The sequence below is a fragment of the Ostrea edulis genome, chromosome 2, assembly GCF_947568905.1.
Source record: "Ostrea edulis chromosome 2, xbOstEdul1.1, whole genome shotgun sequence".
NCBI lineage: Eukaryota > Metazoa > Mollusca > Bivalvia > Ostreida > Ostreidae > Ostrea > Ostrea edulis.
Window position 1 is genome coordinate 102,190,449 of NC_079165.1, and position 21,197 is coordinate 102,211,645.

Below are 21,197 nucleotides of genomic sequence, written 5' to 3' on the forward strand. Positions count from 1 at the left end.
ATACTGCATATTTACAGTTGATCTATATTGTCGCTGGGGAATATTTCCCCCAAAGTGTTTTTCTTCACAATATTTCCATTTAGATATCATTGGGTTGATGAGTTAGAATAAGATATATATATGAATTTTTCAGTCCTATCTGTAAGATTCCGTCCAGATGGAAATGAGCTGGCTATCTCAACATTAGATGCTCAGATAACATTCTGGGACCCCTCTAATGTAGTACAGACGCACTCCATTGAAGGTCGCCATGACCTCGGGTACTCCAGGAAAGAAGGGGACAAAATCACAGCCAAGAAGGCAGCAGGGGGAAAGTAAGTGTGTCAGAACAGGGATAACTACAGGGGATTATGTCAGGATAGGGATAACTACAGGGGATTATGTCAGGATAGGGATAACTGCAGGGGATTATGTCAGGATAACTACAGGGGATTATGTCAGGATAGGAATAACTACAGGGGATTATGTCAGGATAGGGATAACTACAGGGGATTATGTCAGGATAACTACCAGGGATTATGTCAGGATAGGGATAACTACAGGGGATTATGTCAGGATAACTGCAGGGGATTATGTCAGGATAACTACCGGGGATTATTTCTGGATAGGAATAACTACAGGGGATTATGTCAGGATAGGGATAACTACAGGGGATTATATCAAGATAGGGATAACTGCAGGGGATTATGTCAGGATAACTACCGGGGATTATGTCTGGATAGGAATAACTACAGGGGATTATGTCAGGATAGGGATAACTACAGGGGATTATATCAAGATAGGGATAACTGCAGGGGATTATGTCAGGATAACTACCGGGGATTATGTCTGGATAGGAATAACTACAGGGGATTATGTCAGGATAGGGATAACTCCAGGGGATTATATCAAGATAGGGATAACTACAGGGGATTATGTCAGGATAACTACCGGGGATTATGTCTGGATAGGAATAACTACAGGGGATTATGTCAGGATAGGGATAACTACAGGGGATTATGTCAGGATAGGGATAACTACAGGGGATTATGTCAGGATAACTACAAGGGATTATGTTAAGATAGGGATAACTACAAGGGATTATGTCAGGATAGGGATAACTACAGGGGATTATGTCAGGATAGGGATATCTACAGGGGATTATGTCAGGATAACTACAGGGGATTATGTCAGGATAAATACCGGGGATTATGTCAGGATAGGGATAACTACAGGGGATTATGTCAGGATAACTACAAGGGATTATGTCTGGATAGGGATAACTACAGGGGATTATGTCAGGATAGGGATAACTACAGGGGATTATGTCAGGATAGGGATAACTACTGGGGATTATGTCAGGATAGGGATAACTACTGGGGATTATGTCAGGATAGGGATAACTACAGGGGATTATGTCAGGATAACTACAAGGGATTATGTTAAGATAGGGATAACTACAAGGGATTATGTCAGGATAGGGATAACTACAGGGGATTATGTCAGGATAGGGATATCTACAGGGGATTATGTCAGGATAACTACAGGGGATTATGTCAGGATAAATACCGGGGATTATGTCAGGATAGGGATAACTACAGGGGATTATGTCAGGATAACTACAGGGGATTATGTCAGGATAACTACTGGGGATTATGTCAGGATAGGGATAACTACAGGGGATTACATCAAGATAGGGATAACTACAGGGGATTATGTCAGGATAGGGATAACTACAGGGGATTATGTCAGGATAACTACAGGGGATTATGTCAGGATAACTACAGGGGATTATGTCAGGATAACTACTGGGGATTTTGTCTGGATAGGAATAACTACAGGGGATTATGTCAGGATAGGGATAACTACAGGGGATTATATCAAGATAGGGATAACTACAGGGGATTATGTCAGGATAACTACCGGGGATTATGTCTGGATAGGGATAACTATAGGGGATTATGTCAGGATAGGGTTAACCACAAGGGATTATGTCAGGATAGGGATAACTACAGGGGATTATGTTAAGATAGGGATAACTATGGGGAATTATTTTCTTTGAAAAGAGAATTAAATAAGAAAAATGAGAGTGTATGAAAGGTACTAGTACTATGCTCAGTTATCATGAATCTCTCTGAAATGTATTTTGTTAGGAAAGTTTATTTTGTGTTTTTTGTGTTTGGCAATCTGTAGGTGCTGTTTGTTAAGTCAAATGTTTTTTTATAGCTCTGTAAACTTAAAATGGTATTTTCTTATGTAGGGCATTTATGACAATCTGCTACAGTGCAGACGGAAAATGTCTCCTGGCAGCTGGCCAGTCGAAGAATGTCTGCATCTACTCAGTTCCTGATCAACTCCTGATAAAGAAATTTGGCATCTCTTGTAATATGTCCTTTGATGGCATGGAGGTGAGATCTAAGATAATGATGAGGTTTTCAGTGTACTGTTTACTGATATCTAACTATGTTATGGGATGCATTGTACAACACTAAGAATCTTACGAAATGTTAGTTACAGATTGATACAAAAACTCCATATTTGATACTACTGATGTATCTATATTTAACTTGGACAAATCTGTTGGGGATCCGGGTTAGAATAGATCCTCAGTACCCTTTGCTTGTCGTAAGAGGCAAGTAAATGGGGCGATCCTTCAGATGAGACCACAAAAACCAAGGTCCCGTGTCACAGCAAGTATGACACGATAAAGATCCCTTCCTACTGAAAGGCCGTAAGGGCCGAGCATATGCCTAAATTTGGCAGCCCTTTCACTGGCAAAGATGACGTCTCCATACGAGTGAAAAATTCTCAAAACGTCCCGTTTAACAATATCAATCAACTTTGACAAAATTAACGAATTTGATTTCCTAAATGGCTAATGTTGGTGATTATTTTAAGGAATATTTGGATAAGAAGAAGATGACAGACTGGGGTAGTCTGGCTTTAGTTGACCAGGGAGAGATGGATAAGAATGGGCAAAATATCAGTCTCCCTGGGGTCAAAAAAGGGGACTTAAGCAGTCGTCACTGGAAACCGGAGGTCCGAGTGGTTAGCATACAGTTCTCTCCCACAGGTAAATGTGTCATCTGAATTTTTTCTTTGGGGATATGAAATCAGAAAAAATAAATTTTAGAATTTCTTTGGACTTTGTCATTTCAATGTATTGGGATGTTTACAAATTCAGTTTCTGCTACATTATAAATCTGGTAGATATGAAATATTTATGGTGGGCTAGGTACAATATAGGTGTTCAGAAGGGGGACATAATACACCATCTAACAGTATTAAAGTGGACTCCTTATTGTAAAGGTTTTTAATATTGGTAAATTCAAAGTCTTAATTTTTTTAAGATTCAAAAATGTTATAAATACTGAAAATAGAATTGAGTTTTAAGAAGTTGTTGATTGTTTACTTGCAGGAAGAGCTTGGGCAGCGGCTACCACAGAGGGTCTTATGATTTATTCTCTGGACAGTGGTCTGGTATTTGACCCTTTTGACCTTGACATTGAAGTGACACCTAACAGCACAAAGAAAGCATTGTCAAGGGGAGAGTACTCTACTGCAATCATCCTCAGTTTCAAACTAAATGAAATGAAACTTAAACAGGAAATCCTGGAGCATATTCCCGTGTCCAGCAGTAAGCACACATCTGCATATATATATATCAAACTGTAGAAAGCTTCAAGCGTGAAAACTCTCTCTATGTTATGGACCGGATTTGGGCCTCTATGACTTTCAAAATTTTGAAGCAAATTTTCTTACTATTTTGATGAAGAGTGTATACACAGCTCTCTGATGTATGCTATTTATGATAGAGAGAAATGTGGGTGATCCTTAGGTATGACATCAGGAATGTTTGATTTTTTACAAGATTTTTTTCTTGATTTTTAATGAAAAAGTGCACATTTTTCTACCATTTTCCTTTTTTGAAACATAGAAAACATTGAAAAACTTGTCTATTGGTATTACAGTAAAGTACATGTAATACATGTGATTTTTGTAGTTGAAGTGATTGTGGAAAACTTGCCAGACATTTATGTGGACAAATTATTAGTGTTTCTGGCCACTCAACTGGAGACTACAGCTCATATTGAGTTTTATCTACTGTGGGTGAACAAAATTCTAATGACACATGGACTGAAATTAAAACAGAGATCACAGAAGATAATCAGTTGTTTAAGGACGCTTCAGAAGAACATCACCAGAAAGTACGAGGATATCGGCAAAATGTAAGCACACACAGTTACTATATATTACTTATACGTCAGGAAATTTTATTTCTGCAATTTTGTTTTGTCTGATTTATCAGGGACTCATTATTTTTGTAAACATTTGGTTTGTGCAACACTAAATTCGTAATACTATAAGTTATGAAATTATTCACGAGACACTTATTTTTGTAAACATTGGTTTATGCTGCACTACATTCGTAATGCTATGCAGTTATGAAATTATTCACGAGATACTTATTTTTGTAAACGTTTGGTTTGTGCTACACTACATTCGTAATGCTATACATTTATTTTTGCATCAAGGTAACCAAATGATTTTGCACAGAAATAAGATTCTTGCAAAGAAACTGATTTTCAGTGCTCATAAATTACATTGTACAATAATACACCTTGTATTGCTGATGTTAAACCTCACAGTATTTTAATGATCTGATGAACAAATGCTTATCCATAAAGTAAATGCATATATTCAACGGATATTTGACACATGATAAAGAGTATCTACATATAGTTATATACACGGAATTCAGATATTATGTATGTTAGCAAACCAAACATTTAATCTTGTCAAGAGGTGTTTCACATTGTCATTGGTATGGCATTTGTAAGTGTGTTCTTGATGTGAGTTGTCATTTATTGAGTTCTAACCAATTTTCAACTACATGTTTTAAATGCCAGACATGTCACAAAGCTCGCCTAAATAATCTGTGTTATCTATTTGTAAGTGTGTTCTTGATGTGAGTTGTCATTTATTGAGTTCTAACCAATTTTCAACTACATGTTTTAAATGCCAGACATGTCACAAAGCTCGCCTAAATAATCTGTGTTATCTCTCCTAATCCAGATTAATGGGCTATTTTTAGCACTCTTTGATTTGGTTGTTAACCGATATTACATAAAAAAGGTATAATTTTTGGAAATAGATTCTGTTACATAAAGGCATTTAAACAAGATAAAACATCTGGAGATAGAAAATCTGGAACAGACAGTGCATTCAATGGTTGGAAGATATATTTTATTTAATGATCAAAGTCTCAATTTTTGGGTAATACATGCTGTATAATATTAAAAGTCTGATTGGTTGAGTCATACATCTAATTTCATGACTTTCTAATGGTTGGAGAATACAGTATATTTGTATACAACTTTTAAAATATGGTGACATTCTTAATATCTTTACTGATCCTCTTTTCATAGATGGTTTGACAAATGAATTGATATTCAATGCATTATGTAAATTGATATTTTACAAGAAACTAAAAGGGAAAACAGTCTTCATCTTTGCTATGAAAAAAAATAATATAGTTTGATTATTTATCAAGGTAATGGAATGTTGTGTAATGATTTTTATCGAATACCAAACAAAAAGTGAAGAAAATCTAAAAGTGAACAAAATGATGAAGTCAGATTGCATAATCCTCTGTTGAAACTGTGTAGATGTATGTTGTGTATTGATTTCTTATTTTACAATTCAGTTGTGACCATAACAAGTACAGTATAGACTACATATTGGCGTTGTCGGAATGCAAGCGTAAACGATCACCACACACAGACGAAGAAAAGGAAATCAGTGATAGTGAAATGGACGAAGTCAATGAGCTTGATTCATCTGACGACGACTTTATGACAAGTCTGATGGACAAAGTTACTTAATGTGCATTCATGAACATCACAAGCTAAATGTTACATATTCAACTCAAATTAAAGAATACAAACTTTGGGGTTTTGTTTTTGGTGTTCTCAATCATTTACCATTACAACTACAAGTTAGTTTTTGGTATATTCTAAACAGAATTTATGTTTAAGGAGGTACTCTACATCATCATAATGGCCGACTTCCTTTTAAAACATGGATGAAATTATAAATATCAGCAATATTTGTTTATTCAGTTCAAAAATCATTACCTAGCTGAGTAGTTCAGTAGGTTAGCATGTTGACAGCGGAAAGGTAGATCGTGTATTGGAGTCCAGCAGGGGTTTCAAATGTTTTTCGGATTGCTTTCAACTAAAACTGCATGTTTTGACTAAAATAAAGTTGAAAGTTTTCAATTTGAAAATAGTGTTGTACATATCCTCCACTTTTCATCCATATCAAATTTTCTGGTGTAGCATACCTGCGTAACATTAAGACCTCAACAGATGTTATGTATGCAGGAGATGTTTAGGGAGAAATTTTGCTGCATTTTCTTTCCATTGTAGGTCACCTGCATCACTCAGATGACCTTTCCCAATCTGTTTTTGTCCGTTGTCATGTATTAACTGGTGAACATTTTCAATGGCTTCTCAGATACTCTTTGGTCAGTTTCTACCAGAATTGGTATGTAGCATCAGAGGCAGAGTGGTGAGGCCAAAATCTCAAAAAATGATGTAATACTTCAAAATCTTCTCTACTTTGGGACATCTAGCATACAAAGCATATACACAGTTGTTTATTGTTTATAATTGACAGGAGGTCTCGTCCAAAAGAGTGAAATTCATGGCCCCTGGTTCAGGGGTTCTGATCTAGGGTGGCAGGTGATTTTTATGATGGATATCAATATTTGTTTGAAAATCTTGACTCCTGAACATGAAACAACCAAACTTAATGCATAGAAACAATAATTTAAGAAGCCTTTAACAAAATTATGAACTCTATCACCCCTGAGTCAAGGTTTCTAGGATTGGGCTCTATGGCTCCTATAGTGAAAATGCATTACATGTATTAAATGCATTTCTAGACCTTTGAACATCAAACAACTGAATGCATCAAACAAACAAAGTGAATGCACAGTATTGATAACCAGTAAAAACTACCAAAATTATGACATGGTTCCTGGGTAAGGGATTTTGATGATGGGGTAGAAAGTTCATATACTTCTTTAAAATTTTTCTTCATTGACATCATTTATTCATCTATGGTGAAACTCGTGGCCCCCAGGTCAGGGGTTCAGGCCCCAGGGTTGGGGCTATAGGGATCATAAAGTGAAAGCATATTAAATCTTTAAGAAGTGTTCTTTATACTCTTCAACATCTAGCACCCAGATAAACTGCACAGTTATAATGAATTGAACAAGTCTCTACCAGATTTGTGAGAAATTCCTTTTTTCTGGTTTAAGAGTTCAGGGTGTGGGATAGGCTATGTTGAAATGAATGAAATCTTGAAAATTCTTCACATGATCTCCTGAACATCTAGCAAACAAATTAAATGCACAGTTAGTCAGCAATAGCCCCCTGCAAACTAAAATTGGGTTCAATGCATACAAGAGTCACTGTTTACTTGAAGTTTGAAAGGTGCACTTATTGTGCACCAACACACAACTCTTCTAATGTAAAAGTTTTGTTGTGTGGTACGAGGGCAAGTCAAGAAGTAACCAGCCTAACTTATTTCCGGTTGAGATCCACTTCTTGTTCGATGTAATTGCCCTCTAGTGTGATGCACTTTGACCAATAGTGTTCAAGTGCCATCAGCCCAGAACTGAAAAAGTCAGGGTCTTTCCCATTGACCCACTCCTCAACTGCCGTCATGACTTGTTCGTCAGACCGGAAATGACGTCCACGGATATCCTTTTTCAAGTTTGGGAATAGGAAGAAGTCGCTAGGAGCTAGGTCAGGCAAATAGGCAAGATGTTGTATCCATTTATACCTATTTATATTTATTTCGCTCTATAGCATTCATTGCAGCTTTGCAAGTGTGGACTCTCGCGTTGTCCTGTTGCAGCAAAATACCTTTAGTGAGTTTACTTCGGCGTTTTTCACGGATGGCGGTTCTCAGCTGGTCTAGCAAGTTTGCAAAGTACACTCCAATAATTGTACTTCTCTTGGGTAAAAAGTCCAACATAATAACGCCTTTTGCGTCTCAAAATACTGTGGCCATCACCTTAGCAGCATGGTTGCGTCTTGAACTTTTTTGGCCTCGGGGAGCCAGGCCCTACCTACTGACGACTCAGAGCGTTATTCTCTGGCTCATAATTATGAACCCAAGTCTCATCTACAGTCACCAGACGCAAAAGAAAATCATCTTTTGACCTTAAACGCTTCACCAAGGCGCTGCATAGTGATGCTCTGGTTGCCATTTGTTCATCGCTAAGGGATTTGGGGAACCAACGGACTGTTAGCTTGCGCATACCTAACCGATAATGCAAGATTGTTGAAACGCTACCATGTGAAATACCGAATGCCTGAGCTATTTTTTCCACCTGAATTCATCTATCAGAGTATACCAGATCTCGAACTTTCTTGCACATTTCTTTGTCGGTGGCATCCAATGGGCATCCAGACCTGTCTTCATCTTCTAAAGACGTTCTACCGCGTTTGAATCCCCCTCCCCAGAATTTAACCTGAGCATAAGATGGTGCAGAAGACCCATAAACATCGGCTAGCTCTCCATGTATTTCCTTGTCTGTTTAACCTTTTAAATACAAGTACCGAATTATAGCACGGTACTCAGCTTTAGATGAAAAGAATGCCTTTGCATCACTAGCCATGTTTGATATTCAATATCTTATTAAAGAATGACTCGATACGCGTTCATTTTTTTTTTATATCCAGGTATAAAACATGTATTGAAAGAAGGCAAGAAAATCGTGACCGTCTCGGTCAATCGGAAATTGGATAGGCTGGTTACTTATTGACTCGCCCTCGTACACATTTTACCAAATCAGGCCCATGGGCCTTTTGTTTAATTCACATTGTATATGTCCATTATGCAAAGTATTCTCAAATTGTACTGATTACTTGAATTGTATTTTTGTCACTTATCAGTAAGAAGTGGGTGAATTTAGCTGCTGTACTAAATGTTGGATAGCAGAGTGTCCTGAATATTCTTAATCCATTGAACTAGATTATTCCACTTAACATTGATAAGGTCTTGGTTGTATTTCTATATTGATTTATGAGTGTCATTAAATTTTTACGAATCATGTATAGAAAGTTTTAAAAAAAACCAGATTGTAAAATTAAGATTTTTTCATGAAGGCCAATGAAAGATTAACATAAAACAAACAAACAAAAAATTATTTATTGCAGGAGATTTATGTATTTCACTATTCCTATTGAAGCCAGTTATTTCAGTAACCAGATTTTTATCTGAGACAATATTGATAGAGTACCATTATCTGGTTTGACTGTGTGTGGTATGGTTAGTTCACTGTTCCAGTTTCATTAAATATTGAGAGTTTTGTGAGGAAATGTGTTGAAACGGGTTCTATTCTCATTTGTTATTGATGACGTTTTTACTCTTGATTTCCACTATCTTTGTTCACGTATAAAAACCCCACAGATAAGATCAGTGACTGATGGAGAAAAATTAATGAGTGCTATCAAAATTCACCGCGAAAAAAATGAGTTCTGAATACCTTCTATATCTAAATAAAAGATATTCAATGCAGGAAAATAATGAATTTAATCCTTTGTAATTTCTCGCCAGGCACTAGTATTTTACATGTAGTTGATTTCAATGACACGAGGTTTAGTTATCTGGGGTTATTAAACAAACAATTATAGTTACTTGGATACTAAAACATATGAAGCTCCTTGAAACTCCTCCAGGCAATTATCCTGGGTTTCCCGTCTCTTTGCTTCAGCTAACCAGATGCCATGATCTGAGTTATTCCGGATGCACTTTAACATCGATCCGACATAGTGGTTCTGAGAGCCTTTTGTGTTTCATTTTACACAGCTATATACTCTGAAGTGATCCCTCATCTGTTTTTATTGTGAATATCGATTTTTTGAGATTTGAGACTTAAAATTTCAATTGCCATAAGAGCTTTGTCAATACCGATCATAAATATGAGTTATCTAAGTGATTGACAGATTTGTTGCAGCTTGTTCATTTCCGATCAACAAGAATTTGAAATAATAAAAAAAAAACCACGATGATTGTCGCGTTTGCCTATTAATATTACACAATATTCGTTAAGTTTTCCAAACTGACAGATTCGTGACTTTCCGCAGTTAAAGTTCTGCTCAATACTCTGTACTTTACATTATCTGTAGACCTGCACTTGAATGTTCAATGGTCCTTCAATTGGTCGCAATTAGAAATGTAAAGAATATTATCTGCATTCTCTACCTGGTATTGATCAATTAAACGATTTTTAAACAAAAATATTGTATTTACAAAGGAATGGTAACTATTGACCATTAAAATTAAAGTCTCCGTTTACGATCAAATCATGCCGTCTGACCAATTTCGTTTTTTTTTTCCTTTACATGACTGAATTGAAATAAAATGTTCTATATGTCGATATTTTTTTGAATAAACACTTCAATTTTCAATTAAATTGTGCATGTTGGTTTAAAACGCCCTCGGACTTGAACCATAACTGTAAACATTTATTTATGGTCGTTGGATTCACGTTCCCATTACGGGTTGCTAATTGGCCTTGGATTAAAACTGACTCTCGCATGTGTATTGCTACATGAACAACTGTGCGCAACTATATCTCCATGCTTTCATGGATTAACACCGGATTAATGTTAATACATGGAAGGAGGATTATACCAGTGCTTATTCACCGACGACAATATTCTTTGCATCTGTAGGAACCTATCGGACGCCAAACTCAGAAACTAACGGGGCATGTAGTCTCTCATGAAGTCTCGGTTCCTCTTTCTAAATGGGGTTTCTGTGCTATCAATGGACAAGTGCTCTCTTTTGAAGTACTGATAATGCCATTCTCGTCTCGAACTTATGTGTTAAGATGCCATAACTGACCGAGTCTCGGTGGTGTTTTCATTGTTCTAAACTTTGACAGTGAATCTAGCATATGAAGGAATGTACTCTGCGTCCTACAAGGTAAGATACATCGTAGTCGCTTTTTACATGCATGTTCGCTGAAAATCTTAATATGCCCGCAGAGTATGCTAATTCCAATTCATTCCACGTATTTAATTCATTCCTCGTATTGTTGTCTCCCTCTGATAGATTTCCTGCACAGTTTAACAGAGAAACATTAACACAACTAATATGCGGAAATTCATAAAACAATTTATAACAAATTCGCTGATTGTTTATGAGCAAATTTTTATTGAAATTTAATAGTTTCATTTAGATCCAGATGACCTCGGGATAGTAGTTTGAAGTTGGTATCGTTTATTTTTTTTTTTAAATCAACGCTTTGATATCAACTGGAACAGGATTATAATTATAAGGATATATTTCATTACATATGACATTAATTGTTGTCAGTCCTGAATGAAGATCTACTTCGTTATAGCCATATATATCGTTTTAAATTATTGTTACAATGTATTAACAATTAAATAATATACAATATGACAATCTGGTTGTTCGTGTCGTTGGTCATTTTAGTGCATATATATATATATATATATATATATATATATATATATATATATACACACACACACATATACATATATATAGGTTCCTTATAAGCGTAGGTTCGTTGTATCTATGTTCACTAATTCGAGTTTGATAAAGCTGTTGCTGACATCATAACAAACATTGTTAGCGTGTAACATATCTAGGATTTAAAAGAATAGATTGATTCTTTCTCTCTCTCTCTCTCTCTCTCTCTCTCTCTCTCTCTCTCTCGTTGTTGTCCATTGTGTACTGGATGGAAACACTTTGCCAAATTTTACGGTCCAAAGTTCAATTCTATTTTTCTGTTCAAATAAATTCAATAAAGATTTCGATTTTGCAGTTAGCACTTTTTTACCAGTTAAACAGGGCACGTGTTTGGTGTCCGCCTTCATTCAAGATTCCAAACCCGGATAACAACTGCGAGAGGCGTACTACAGTGTTTTCCAAACACAATATATCGACCCCCCTGATCATTATTACAGTAGATTTCAATGTATATATTGGTACTGTAGAATTCGATTGAATTAAATTACATATAATGGAATAATACCCCTGAAATTGAATTTCTGGTATTATTAATTTAAACCAGTCGCACATGGAACGATTGATTGCTGTAGAGGTGTGTAAAAATGAAACGATCTATCCTTTTTATGTAACCGAGACCCGCCTGGCAATGCATGATGTGAATTTACTTTCAGTGCTGAATCGAAATTATGATGAAAGACATGAACCTAGTATCTGAGGAGAAGTTGGCGAGGATCAAAAAGAATTCCAGAATTGTGTCTCCTTGGAAACGAAAGCCATTCAAGGCTTTGAAATCTGATCCAGGACTACCAATAAAGGATAAAGGATTCGATGATAGCTCAGATGACACATTGTCCTTGAGCCGGTCTGGGACTTTCTTTGACTTTGACAAACAGATGACGTCGACTGACCCCCAGCGAAGTCAACATCACCACTTCCTTAGGCGTATGTCTTCTTTCAATCTTACCAAGTCGTACACGATGCCTGACCTCTTCGATTCGTCGACAAAACTCAAGGACATACACGAAGAATCTCTGATGCGTCGAAATTTTCGTGAAAATCTAGTCAAGAGACGCCTACACACAACGCAAAATGTGAGTGTACACCCGCTATCCAACAGTCGTAATAAACTGGAAAAGTTACATGAAATTTTATTACATAGTCCCATTCCAACTGACAACCCTCATTTAGTGGTGTCGGCGGAGGAAAAGAAACTAGTGGCCGATTCACGGCGGAAAAGTGTAGAAGAGTCCGGTTTGTGGCAGCTAGCCTCGGCACAAGTGTTCAAAATTAAGGCACAGAAAACCAACAGTTTAGAAGACCACGCCATGGCTATGTTTACAAGAAAGGTCGCCATAAACAAGATGAGACAGAGGATCGAGAAGAAGCTGGATTTACCCAAAGACCACTTCTCTAGAGTCGCCACTCTGCGCAGCAATGTACAACACATAGAACGTCGGTTCCGGAACATCGTGCATGGCTCCTCCACGGACGCAGGCGGCTCCACCAGTATCCATGCTCTGCAGCGGTTCAACGTAGAGGACGAGCAGAATAGAGACCCTAAGTTTATGAAACCAGGGGAAGTAAGTTTTTACTTTATATGTAGAAAAGTCATGCATTCAATGTGTTGTTGCGCTGCTTACCTCAGGGTTTTGTTTTTTTTGAAAATTCGTACAACACACATCTTATACAAGTCGAGCTTTAAGATAAACCTCAGTGGAAATTGAAATTTTCGCACTCTCTCTCTCGAAATCTACAGCAAAATGCTCAGCATACTTAATATCTTGGTACAACAAATAGCATTCCTGTGTTTTCATTCCTTATACACGTGCGAGTTCCTTGAGCAATTACTATTCTACTCACAGGCACTTGTTTCTGTAAATGACTTATGACCTCTGTATACTAATAACAACATACAGAGGTCATAAGTCATTTACAGAAACAAGTGCCTGTGATTCTACTCCACAATCCCTAAAGAATAAATTGTACTCTATTTTAGGCCCTGCAGTTCTTTCGTCGATATGCCAGAATCGTTCTCATCATTCTAAAATGGATTGAACTCATAATGGAGTAAGTTGAAACTTTTAAAATATTCATGTTTTTTTGATGTGGAAGTGCACAAAGAGTGACATAAATTTGTGGTGTTTTCTGTAATAGCTCAAGCGAGGGAAACAAGCTGGAGAGAGAGCTGAAGTCGTTCGTGGACATCGCTAATGAGGTCTCTGATGATAATGTGTCCAGGACCATGGATGAGTATGGATTGTCGTTTGACAAAAACTACTTTGTAGCCAGAAAGGAGGTGAGGCTGTAGGAGTCCACGTTGAATTTCTAAATCTAGACCTGACCTTGACTTCTAAGAAAATCTTAAGTTGAAACTTGGACATAAGTCTGGGATTTTACGCAAATTTAAGTTTGATATTTTGTTGTTGTTGAGGAATCTGAATATTGCAGCTTACGGGTGTGTAATATAATAGGGTCATCGTGTGTTTGATTTGCGTTTATAAACAAATCCTGTCTGATTTAAATGAAACGTAATACAGATGAAGAAAGTAGGCCTAGTTTATATAATTAGCGAAAGAAGGACGAAAGTTGATAATAGATTAGATACTGGGATGGCTCTTTTCTGATTGGTCGATATGATCAAAACTAGGAATATTAATTTATTGTATGGTTGTAGACTTGTAGTTGAAAGTTAATTAAAGTAACAATGAGAACGTGAGTTTGAGAACATGATTATGTGCAGCAATTTTCGAACACATTGTTATATTAGGTGGTAAGATTTTGTTTTAATGTATGGGAATTTTGTGACCTTAAGCATTTGTAGTTCATGATATGGCAATTACGATTATTTCCGCTAACAGGAATTTTCTTAATTTGGTTTGCTCTTAACCATAGTGTTGTCTATGAAAAGTGAAGATACCAAACGCTGATCAATCTGATTAATGTCTCTCTTAAACAATACCCGGCAAGTCCAGACCAGGTAGAGACATCTGGATATTCATTAATGTTTTACACTAGAAACATTTAGAACGAATAAAATCGGATAGTAGGAGATGACTGGACAACACGACACGAAACGTTCAGGTCGAGGTTATGTTTTCGAGGATCCCCTTTTCGCACGAACGTTTGTTAATCAGGCTATGAGAGGTAATGGTATATGGGGGGTTCTTGATCCTCGTTATGCAGTTAAAGCGGATTAACATTTGCGTAAACGATTCATCCATGAATTAGAATTTGTCGTTAAAATGAGCATAAACATCGAAGTCAAATTCTGGATTTAATCGAGGACCATACATAGGTGATTAAATGTATTGTTTACTCGGTAAGTCTCGATTTAGAGGAAGCATTTATTGCAACAGGGAAACCGATACAAAAGCGCCAATAGTTCACAAAACAGACATTACATAGAAATAGGGGTACTCCCGAAATAGAATTGAGAGAAATCACTGCATTTGTACGAATTTGTCGTATTGATTAATACAGTAGTCCTATTCTTACCATTTTAGATATCATTAACACAGGACCACAGAAAAACGTTAACTACTCGTTGGAATTTTCGTACTCCTGAAATGATCAAACAGGTATTAAATTTAAAACTTGTAAAGTGTGTTTGATATGGAATCTTGGGACCTGAGTTCTTCTAAAACATTAGTTTGTTGATTATATGAGCTAAGTTACGTAATCATAGTTCAGAAAGGACATTTTAAATGTCACGTTATATGGATAATAGGTTTTCAAATAGATATATACACGATTTACCATTTTTGTCATTGTTTTGGTTCAAGGTCATGCACGGCCTGCAGGCGTTGCGATCTCTATCAGAGTATCCGCTCGTGACGCAGGAAAAACTCTGCCAGGTCGCCTGGTACCAAACGTAAGTCACGTAATCTATTGGTAATTTCTTCTTCTTTTTACGATTTGTGATAACAAGGAAACATTTTTTTATTTGACTTTTCATAGTTGTACAATTTTTATTATTTTGAGTAAGGACAAAATTTTCAACTTTCGTATTTATCATATGTACAGTTTGTGCCAGTAACCTTCGGATTATCATTATCCGATTAGACTGACGTAAGTGCTTTGAGGACTTTTATTTATAGGCTTGGACCAAAGAAAGCAATAGTCCGTCAGGGTCATGACGCAGAATCATTCTATTTTATTTTGGCTGGAACTGGTGAGTTTAGATTCACAGTCCGCACACAACATTGGCAAAAAATATGCAAGTAAAATTATATTTAGAATCGAATCGTCTTTAGCATTATCAAAAATACATTTTTCTTTCATGCAGCATTTGTTAAAAAAATGATGACAGACACAAACAGTGGTGAAACACGTCTCAATACAGTGGCTCGTTTGACAAGAGGCATGAGCTTTGGAGTAAGTCCTGGTCTCGGCACCATAACTCATTACATTTTTGTTGATTTCCATATATATATATATATATATATAGTGTTGAGAGAGGCATGTGGGACGAAATAAAAAAGCCAGTCTTCAATAATTTGAATTGTTTAACTCTTGTGGTGTTTCTGTACAGTACTCATGGGAAGATGGGGTAATGTATGAAAGACTTTTAAAAGGTTTTCATCTATTCAATTATTGCATTGTAATTAGAGAAACTTGACTGGTACTCGTAAAACTAGGATATTTGAGAAACTAATGTCTTCTTGTTTTAGTTTAACACATCTATAGATTAAATGTGAACAATTAGTAACATCTCTTTCTTTGCCTAGTACATAGTCCTTAACAGACATGTAGATCTCATGTTTCAGTGTTTCTTAGTGATCACGGAATAGAGTAGAATATGACGCACATTTAGATTTATTCTTGTTACATATTCTGTTTTATTCGTGGATCTATTCAAATATTCTACAAATAAAATATTTACCCAGACTGTTTTATTGAATGATTTTACACACGTATCTTTCGGTCTTTTACTTACACATCTTTCAGTCTTTCATTCATTGGTCAAAGTACATGTGCAATTTTACAGGTGGCGAACCCACCTTTCCAGCTTTCCCTCACCAGAATCTATGAAATACAATGAAAACTATTTATGTGAATGATTTTATTTCGTTTGATGATGTGAGCATCGATTGTCATTTCACCTCACTATGATATAAATGCTGATACACGTGTTTTGATGACTGTAGGAAATTGGTCTGATTTTTAACACCAAGAGAACAGCTACTGTGGAGAGCGCGACCTCTATGGAGTTGTTAGTGATAGGGAAGGACGATTTCAACAGAATATTCATGAATGACAACGATGAAGAGGAATCGGAGCATGTCAAATTTTTAAGGTAATTATATAAAAAGTCTTTTTGAGCAATGCTTTCGTGCTGTGGTCAGATGCTTCGTTTCACTGTTTACTACAGACAGTGCAGTGCCGCCATGATCTGGGATTTGAAACTCAAAACAGAACATAACGATGGAATTTTCGGGTGCTATTGAAGTAAACTAAGTTTTATGTCATGTTAATCATGACAATTAAAAGAGAATAGTCCGTTTTTGCATGAGTCAGCGATATTATTCTTTTTACAAATCTATAGGATATCTTAAGAGTACTCTTGAAGTGGGAAAAATCACCTTTCTGAAAAATTTGAAAGTGTTCTCTATTTCAATATCAATGTAGTTACCTACGTCAGGAATTATTCGAGAGTGTTGAATGTGAATTTCCATATAATTAGTAGAATCTTTTTAATCATACAGACAAGTTCCCATCATGCAACACTGGCCAATGGATTATCTAAGGGGAGAACCCGGGACGTGTATTCTTCATTACTTTAAGTAAGTTTTCATTCCTTCCAGTTGTGGTCTGTGGTTTCATTTGTACTCTCTTTATATAAATTCATAAAATGTAACTGATCATTGCAGACGGGGTACACTTGTGTCAGACGATGGGAAGAAAAGTGAATGGCTATATTTCATTAAATCGGTCTGTATATCATTTTATAGTCATGAAATATCAGAGCATATCACGTCGCCCTGACAAACTTTTTCAATGTATAATCAACAATGTTCATTTCAGGGTTCCTGTGAAGTACTGAAAAAGCTACGAAATGTAAAAGCACGAAAGTCTAGTCAAATAAAAAGAAAACCTGATCCGATCACGGAAATAGTTCTGCCGGAACTTGGAGGAGGACCAGGTAGTGGCTCTTAATATATTTTTGCGGTCTTTAGTTTTACATGGCTTATGATATGTGGTCCTGCAAAATGTAGTATGACATGTATTCCTTTATAAACTTACTAAATATACTTTGACCTTTAATCACATATATAAACTACACAACTACACGTTATTTATTGTTTATGGATGTTTATATAAAATTAAATCATAAATGCATTGATTTGTGTTTAATATAGATTCTAAAGTTGATAGTGGACAGCGTAGGAAAAAACACAAACTTTACATGAACACCGATGTATTCCAAGACATGGCAAATTATTATGAGGCCCTGAGAAGGGTATGTTATTGTACAGTTATTATTGATCTTTTTTGTTTTATGTTGTGATATTTTGCTGAACTGAGCTGATGAATGATGAAGTATGTATGAGAGAGAGAAAGAAAAAGAGATGGGAGAGGTAGATAGAGTAGTAGAATAGATATCACATGTTTGAACTATTAGTATGCCACAGTGTTAAAGTGCTCGGTAACCACAGGTAAATAATGCTTTGTAGATAGTATTGATGAGAATATTTAGTGATACATTTATCATGTTTGATTTTTAGTATTGATTATTGTTTGTGAATGTAGAAATTAGCTAAGGAGGGAAGTGATAGGCCCAACGAAGACGATGTCCACCTTCCTCGTCTTTCCCTAAGCCCTCACAACAACCTTGTCACTGTACCAGAAACGAAAGATGAGGACAATCTTGAACCTCAAAATGACTTAGATGTACAAAATGGATCCAAAGAGGAGAAAATTTTGTGCATCCCCCCAGTGGGTTGCAGAAGTCCATTTTCAAGTGTATCCGAGAGTAGATTTATGGCGGGACCAAATGTCCGATATAAAACTCATTTTGTACGTATGTGTACGGCCTTGATTTTTCCCATGTCCACTCCCTGTCCTGTGTGAAACTTTTCGCATCATATCTAACCTTGGGTAGTCGCTGTTTTCGGATGTGGTGCTGGTCATTGATGCTCATTTAACAGTCTTTTTTCAACTAACTATATGATAACATGACACACGTGCGTTTGAATTACTAATATTGCGGGGTTTATAATTTCGTTGTTTGAGATTAAAATGATTTAGTCTGTTTTGTTGACAACTAGATGTTGCTCTTTACAGAAGTCGGATTCCTTCTGTTTGAAGAATTTGCATTCATTGAGATGTCCATACCACAAAAACAACGAAACATAGTCCCCCGCGAATATTATAGCTTTCACAGTATATCACATACTAATCATAATTATGAACTATTAACTTTTTATTTCTCACTCTTATTCGATATCATGTTCTTTGAAGTACTAGTAAGATTTTGGACTTTTTTCCTTCAGCATAAAAAAATATGTGCACAGATTTCAAATGCATTGAATTTCAATCTTGAGTTGTCATTCTTTTTTTATCATCAAAGTCCAGAAATATTAAAGAATGTAAAAATCCACACAAGTAGTAGTATAATAAAGAATATCATAAAGCCGATTATTCAGAAACTAGTCGATAATACTCAATCAGCTTTGGGATATTTTTATTATGTATTTATAAATATGCCTGGAACACTGTTGCGTATGTTGAATATAAAATAAAATCCATATCTTTAATTGAATAGATAATGCCAACATCCGCCATGTTGAAGAAAGACGAACCTCTGAAACAGATAGAGGGATCAGAAGAGGACGATACCTCAAAGAATCACTGTGTATTTGTCAAACTCGCCCTTCTACAAAGCAAAGACGTCTTTGTAAGTACAAATCCTATTGGTTTGAAAGAAAGAAGAGTTGGTTTTTCTTTTTTTGAGATAGGGAGCACCTATCACGATTCGTTTTGTAGACATGTGTTTATATTGCTTGTATACTTTTGATATATACTTTAATAGTTTGTTTTCGGTATTGTTTGAAAGCAGTAGATCTATTTATCGTGTTACGAATCAATTTTTCGAAATGCTTAGAAAAAGTCCTTTTATATGGGGATTCATTTTCCAATTTTCATTTTCAGGGTTTGGATACATTGACGGGGTGGGGCAGTGAAGATTTAGACGATATGCTAAATGACTCTCCAACAACTTGTCTGGTACGTTAGCAAAACGTGTTTTATTTATTGTAAACCTGGAATGTTTGCCTAATTAAAAAGTAAACTTCGTGAATTTTACATGAATAGGGAAGGTGATAAATAAACTCTTAATACAAACAAATCGTTTACAACTATTATTGAATGATGTACATATATTACTATTTTTGCAAAAATAACTCGCATGGGAAGAGTTTCGGCATATACTATTGCAAAATAATTTATCTACGAAAATATCTACCAATATGCCACACACACACACACACAAACACTTAGAGAGAGAGAGAGAGAGATATCCAAAGTGTTAATGAAAGGTAACGATAACGAACAGTGATCAATCTCATAACTAATATAAGGAATTTGGGCAAATACGGACCCTTGGATATACAGGTAAGATCAGATGCAAGGAGGAGTAAGCATCCCCTGTCGACCGGTCACAACGGTCGTGAGCCCTATATCTTGATCAGGTAAGCGGAGTAATCCGTAGTCAAATCAGTGTGCCAAAACAGCCTAACAATCGATATGAAACACGTCAGACAGCATTTGACCCATTGATAAGTTGTATTGGCAAACTAGATCATTATAACGACCATAGAATTTGCGAAATGCTGACTTTTAATTTAGATGATACTTGTTTCAATAGGTCAGCAAAGGAGCAGAAATAGTGATGCTTTCGAAGAAAGTGTTCCTGAAATACATCAATGAAAGTGTACGCAATAGCCTGCGCGAGTCTATCCGTGCTTATCCACGTGAACAAAAACTGCAGGAGAATTTTCAAAACAAGCTTGACTGGGAGGATTATAAAAGTTCTTTGCTTACCACAATACTACACAACCCGGTTGGGAGTTTTGTGTCGCCAGTCAATGTGTAACTCTAGATGTTAGAGGAAAAATTTCAGTGAGTGGAAATGTGGAGATCCCTAAAGAATTTGTGAATAAACCAGCTTAAAATTTTATTTATGCACAACAAAAACAAATATTAACAACAGAAAGAGGAAGAAAAGCAACATAAGTAATCCAATGATGAAAATACCACATATATATGTTGAAGTTACATAATGCCTTAAAATTGCTTCAACCTCAATATACATGTATAATGAACAAATGCATGAAGTATACAATAAATCGCATCATTCACAGTGCAGGAGTTTGAAAATGGTCAGTAAAATCGTTTTTCATATGTTTATTTAAGGGCAAAATAGCATCACTCCATCAAAGCCATTAATTTTTTTCATTTCAAAATCAATATACACTACACTGTTTTATGTTTGAAGCTCTGAAAGAATGTACAGAATGACATTATATTTTGTTGGTACACCACAATGTATGAATAAATGGCCACTGACTGTTATACTGCGTTTTGATTTTTAACAATTTTAAAATATTCAACGGATATAAAACATCACCTTTGTTCTCACTTGTAGTTTT

The 21,197-nt window shown here is 36.0% G+C and overlaps 2 protein-coding genes across 7 annotated transcripts in view; both read left to right on the forward strand.

Moving 5' to 3' along the window:
• The window catches only part of LOC125682573 (periodic tryptophan protein 2 homolog), a 27,342-nt gene extending 21,411 nt beyond the window's left edge, over positions 1 to 5,931 (forward strand). For all 3 annotated transcript variants that reach the window (XM_056155811.1, XM_056155810.1, XM_056155812.1), the window contains 6 exons: positions 134 to 314; positions 2,240 to 2,387; positions 2,878 to 3,052; positions 3,398 to 3,616; positions 3,983 to 4,208; positions 5,687 to 5,931. In XM_056155811.1, the coding sequence (XP_056011786.1) occupies positions 134 to 314; positions 2,240 to 2,387; positions 2,878 to 3,052; positions 3,398 to 3,616; positions 3,983 to 4,208; positions 5,687 to 5,864 (1,127 nt within the window). In that variant the 3' untranslated portion in view covers positions 5,865 to 5,931. The remainder of the gene's footprint in view (positions 1 to 133; positions 315 to 2,239; positions 2,388 to 2,877; positions 3,053 to 3,397; positions 3,617 to 3,982; positions 4,209 to 5,686) is intronic.
• A 4,602-nt stretch (positions 5,932 to 10,533) lies between these two features.
• On the forward strand, positions 10,534 to 21,120 carry LOC125681074 (uncharacterized). Of its 4 annotated transcripts, XM_048920981.2 has the most exons (18): positions 10,535 to 10,989; positions 12,219 to 13,127; positions 13,544 to 13,614; positions 13,702 to 13,843; positions 15,051 to 15,125; positions 15,330 to 15,418; positions 15,645 to 15,718; positions 15,833 to 15,921; positions 16,079 to 16,096; positions 16,695 to 16,843; positions 17,253 to 17,330; positions 17,418 to 17,478; positions 17,572 to 17,689; positions 17,907 to 18,007; positions 18,298 to 18,564; positions 19,313 to 19,444; positions 19,699 to 19,773; positions 20,414 to 21,120. In XM_048920981.2, the coding sequence occupies exons 2-18, from the start codon at positions 12,234 to 12,236 to the stop codon at positions 20,639 to 20,641; spliced, it is 2,661 nt and encodes an 886-aa protein (XP_048776938.2). In that variant the 5' UTR covers positions 10,535 to 10,989; positions 12,219 to 12,233; the 3' UTR covers positions 20,642 to 21,120. The 4 variants fall into 4 exon arrangements, with proteins under 4 accessions (XP_048776940.2, XP_048776938.2, XP_048776939.2 ...); XM_048920983.2 differs by lacking the exon at positions 18,298 to 18,564 and having other exon boundaries at positions 10,534 to 10,989; XM_048920982.2 differs by lacking the exon at positions 16,079 to 16,096.
• Positions 21,121 to 21,197: the final 77 nt, after the last annotated feature.

What these genes read in the sequence shown, in the direction of transcription:
- LOC125681074 (XM_048920981.2), top strand. Translation starts at nt 12,234, where the DNA reads ATGATGAAAGACATGAACCTAGTATCTGAGGAGAAGTTGGCGAGGATC. An exon ending in CAGGTCGCCTGGTACCAAAC is followed by an intron (nt 15,419 to 15,644) that starts GTAAGTCACGTA and finishes TTTTATTTATAG; the next exon opens with GCTTGGACCAAAGAAAGCAA. An exon ending in TTTTATTTTGGCTGGAACTG is followed by an intron (nt 15,719 to 15,832) that starts GTGAGTTTAGAT and finishes TCTTTCATGCAG; the next exon opens with CATTTGTTAAAAAAATGATG.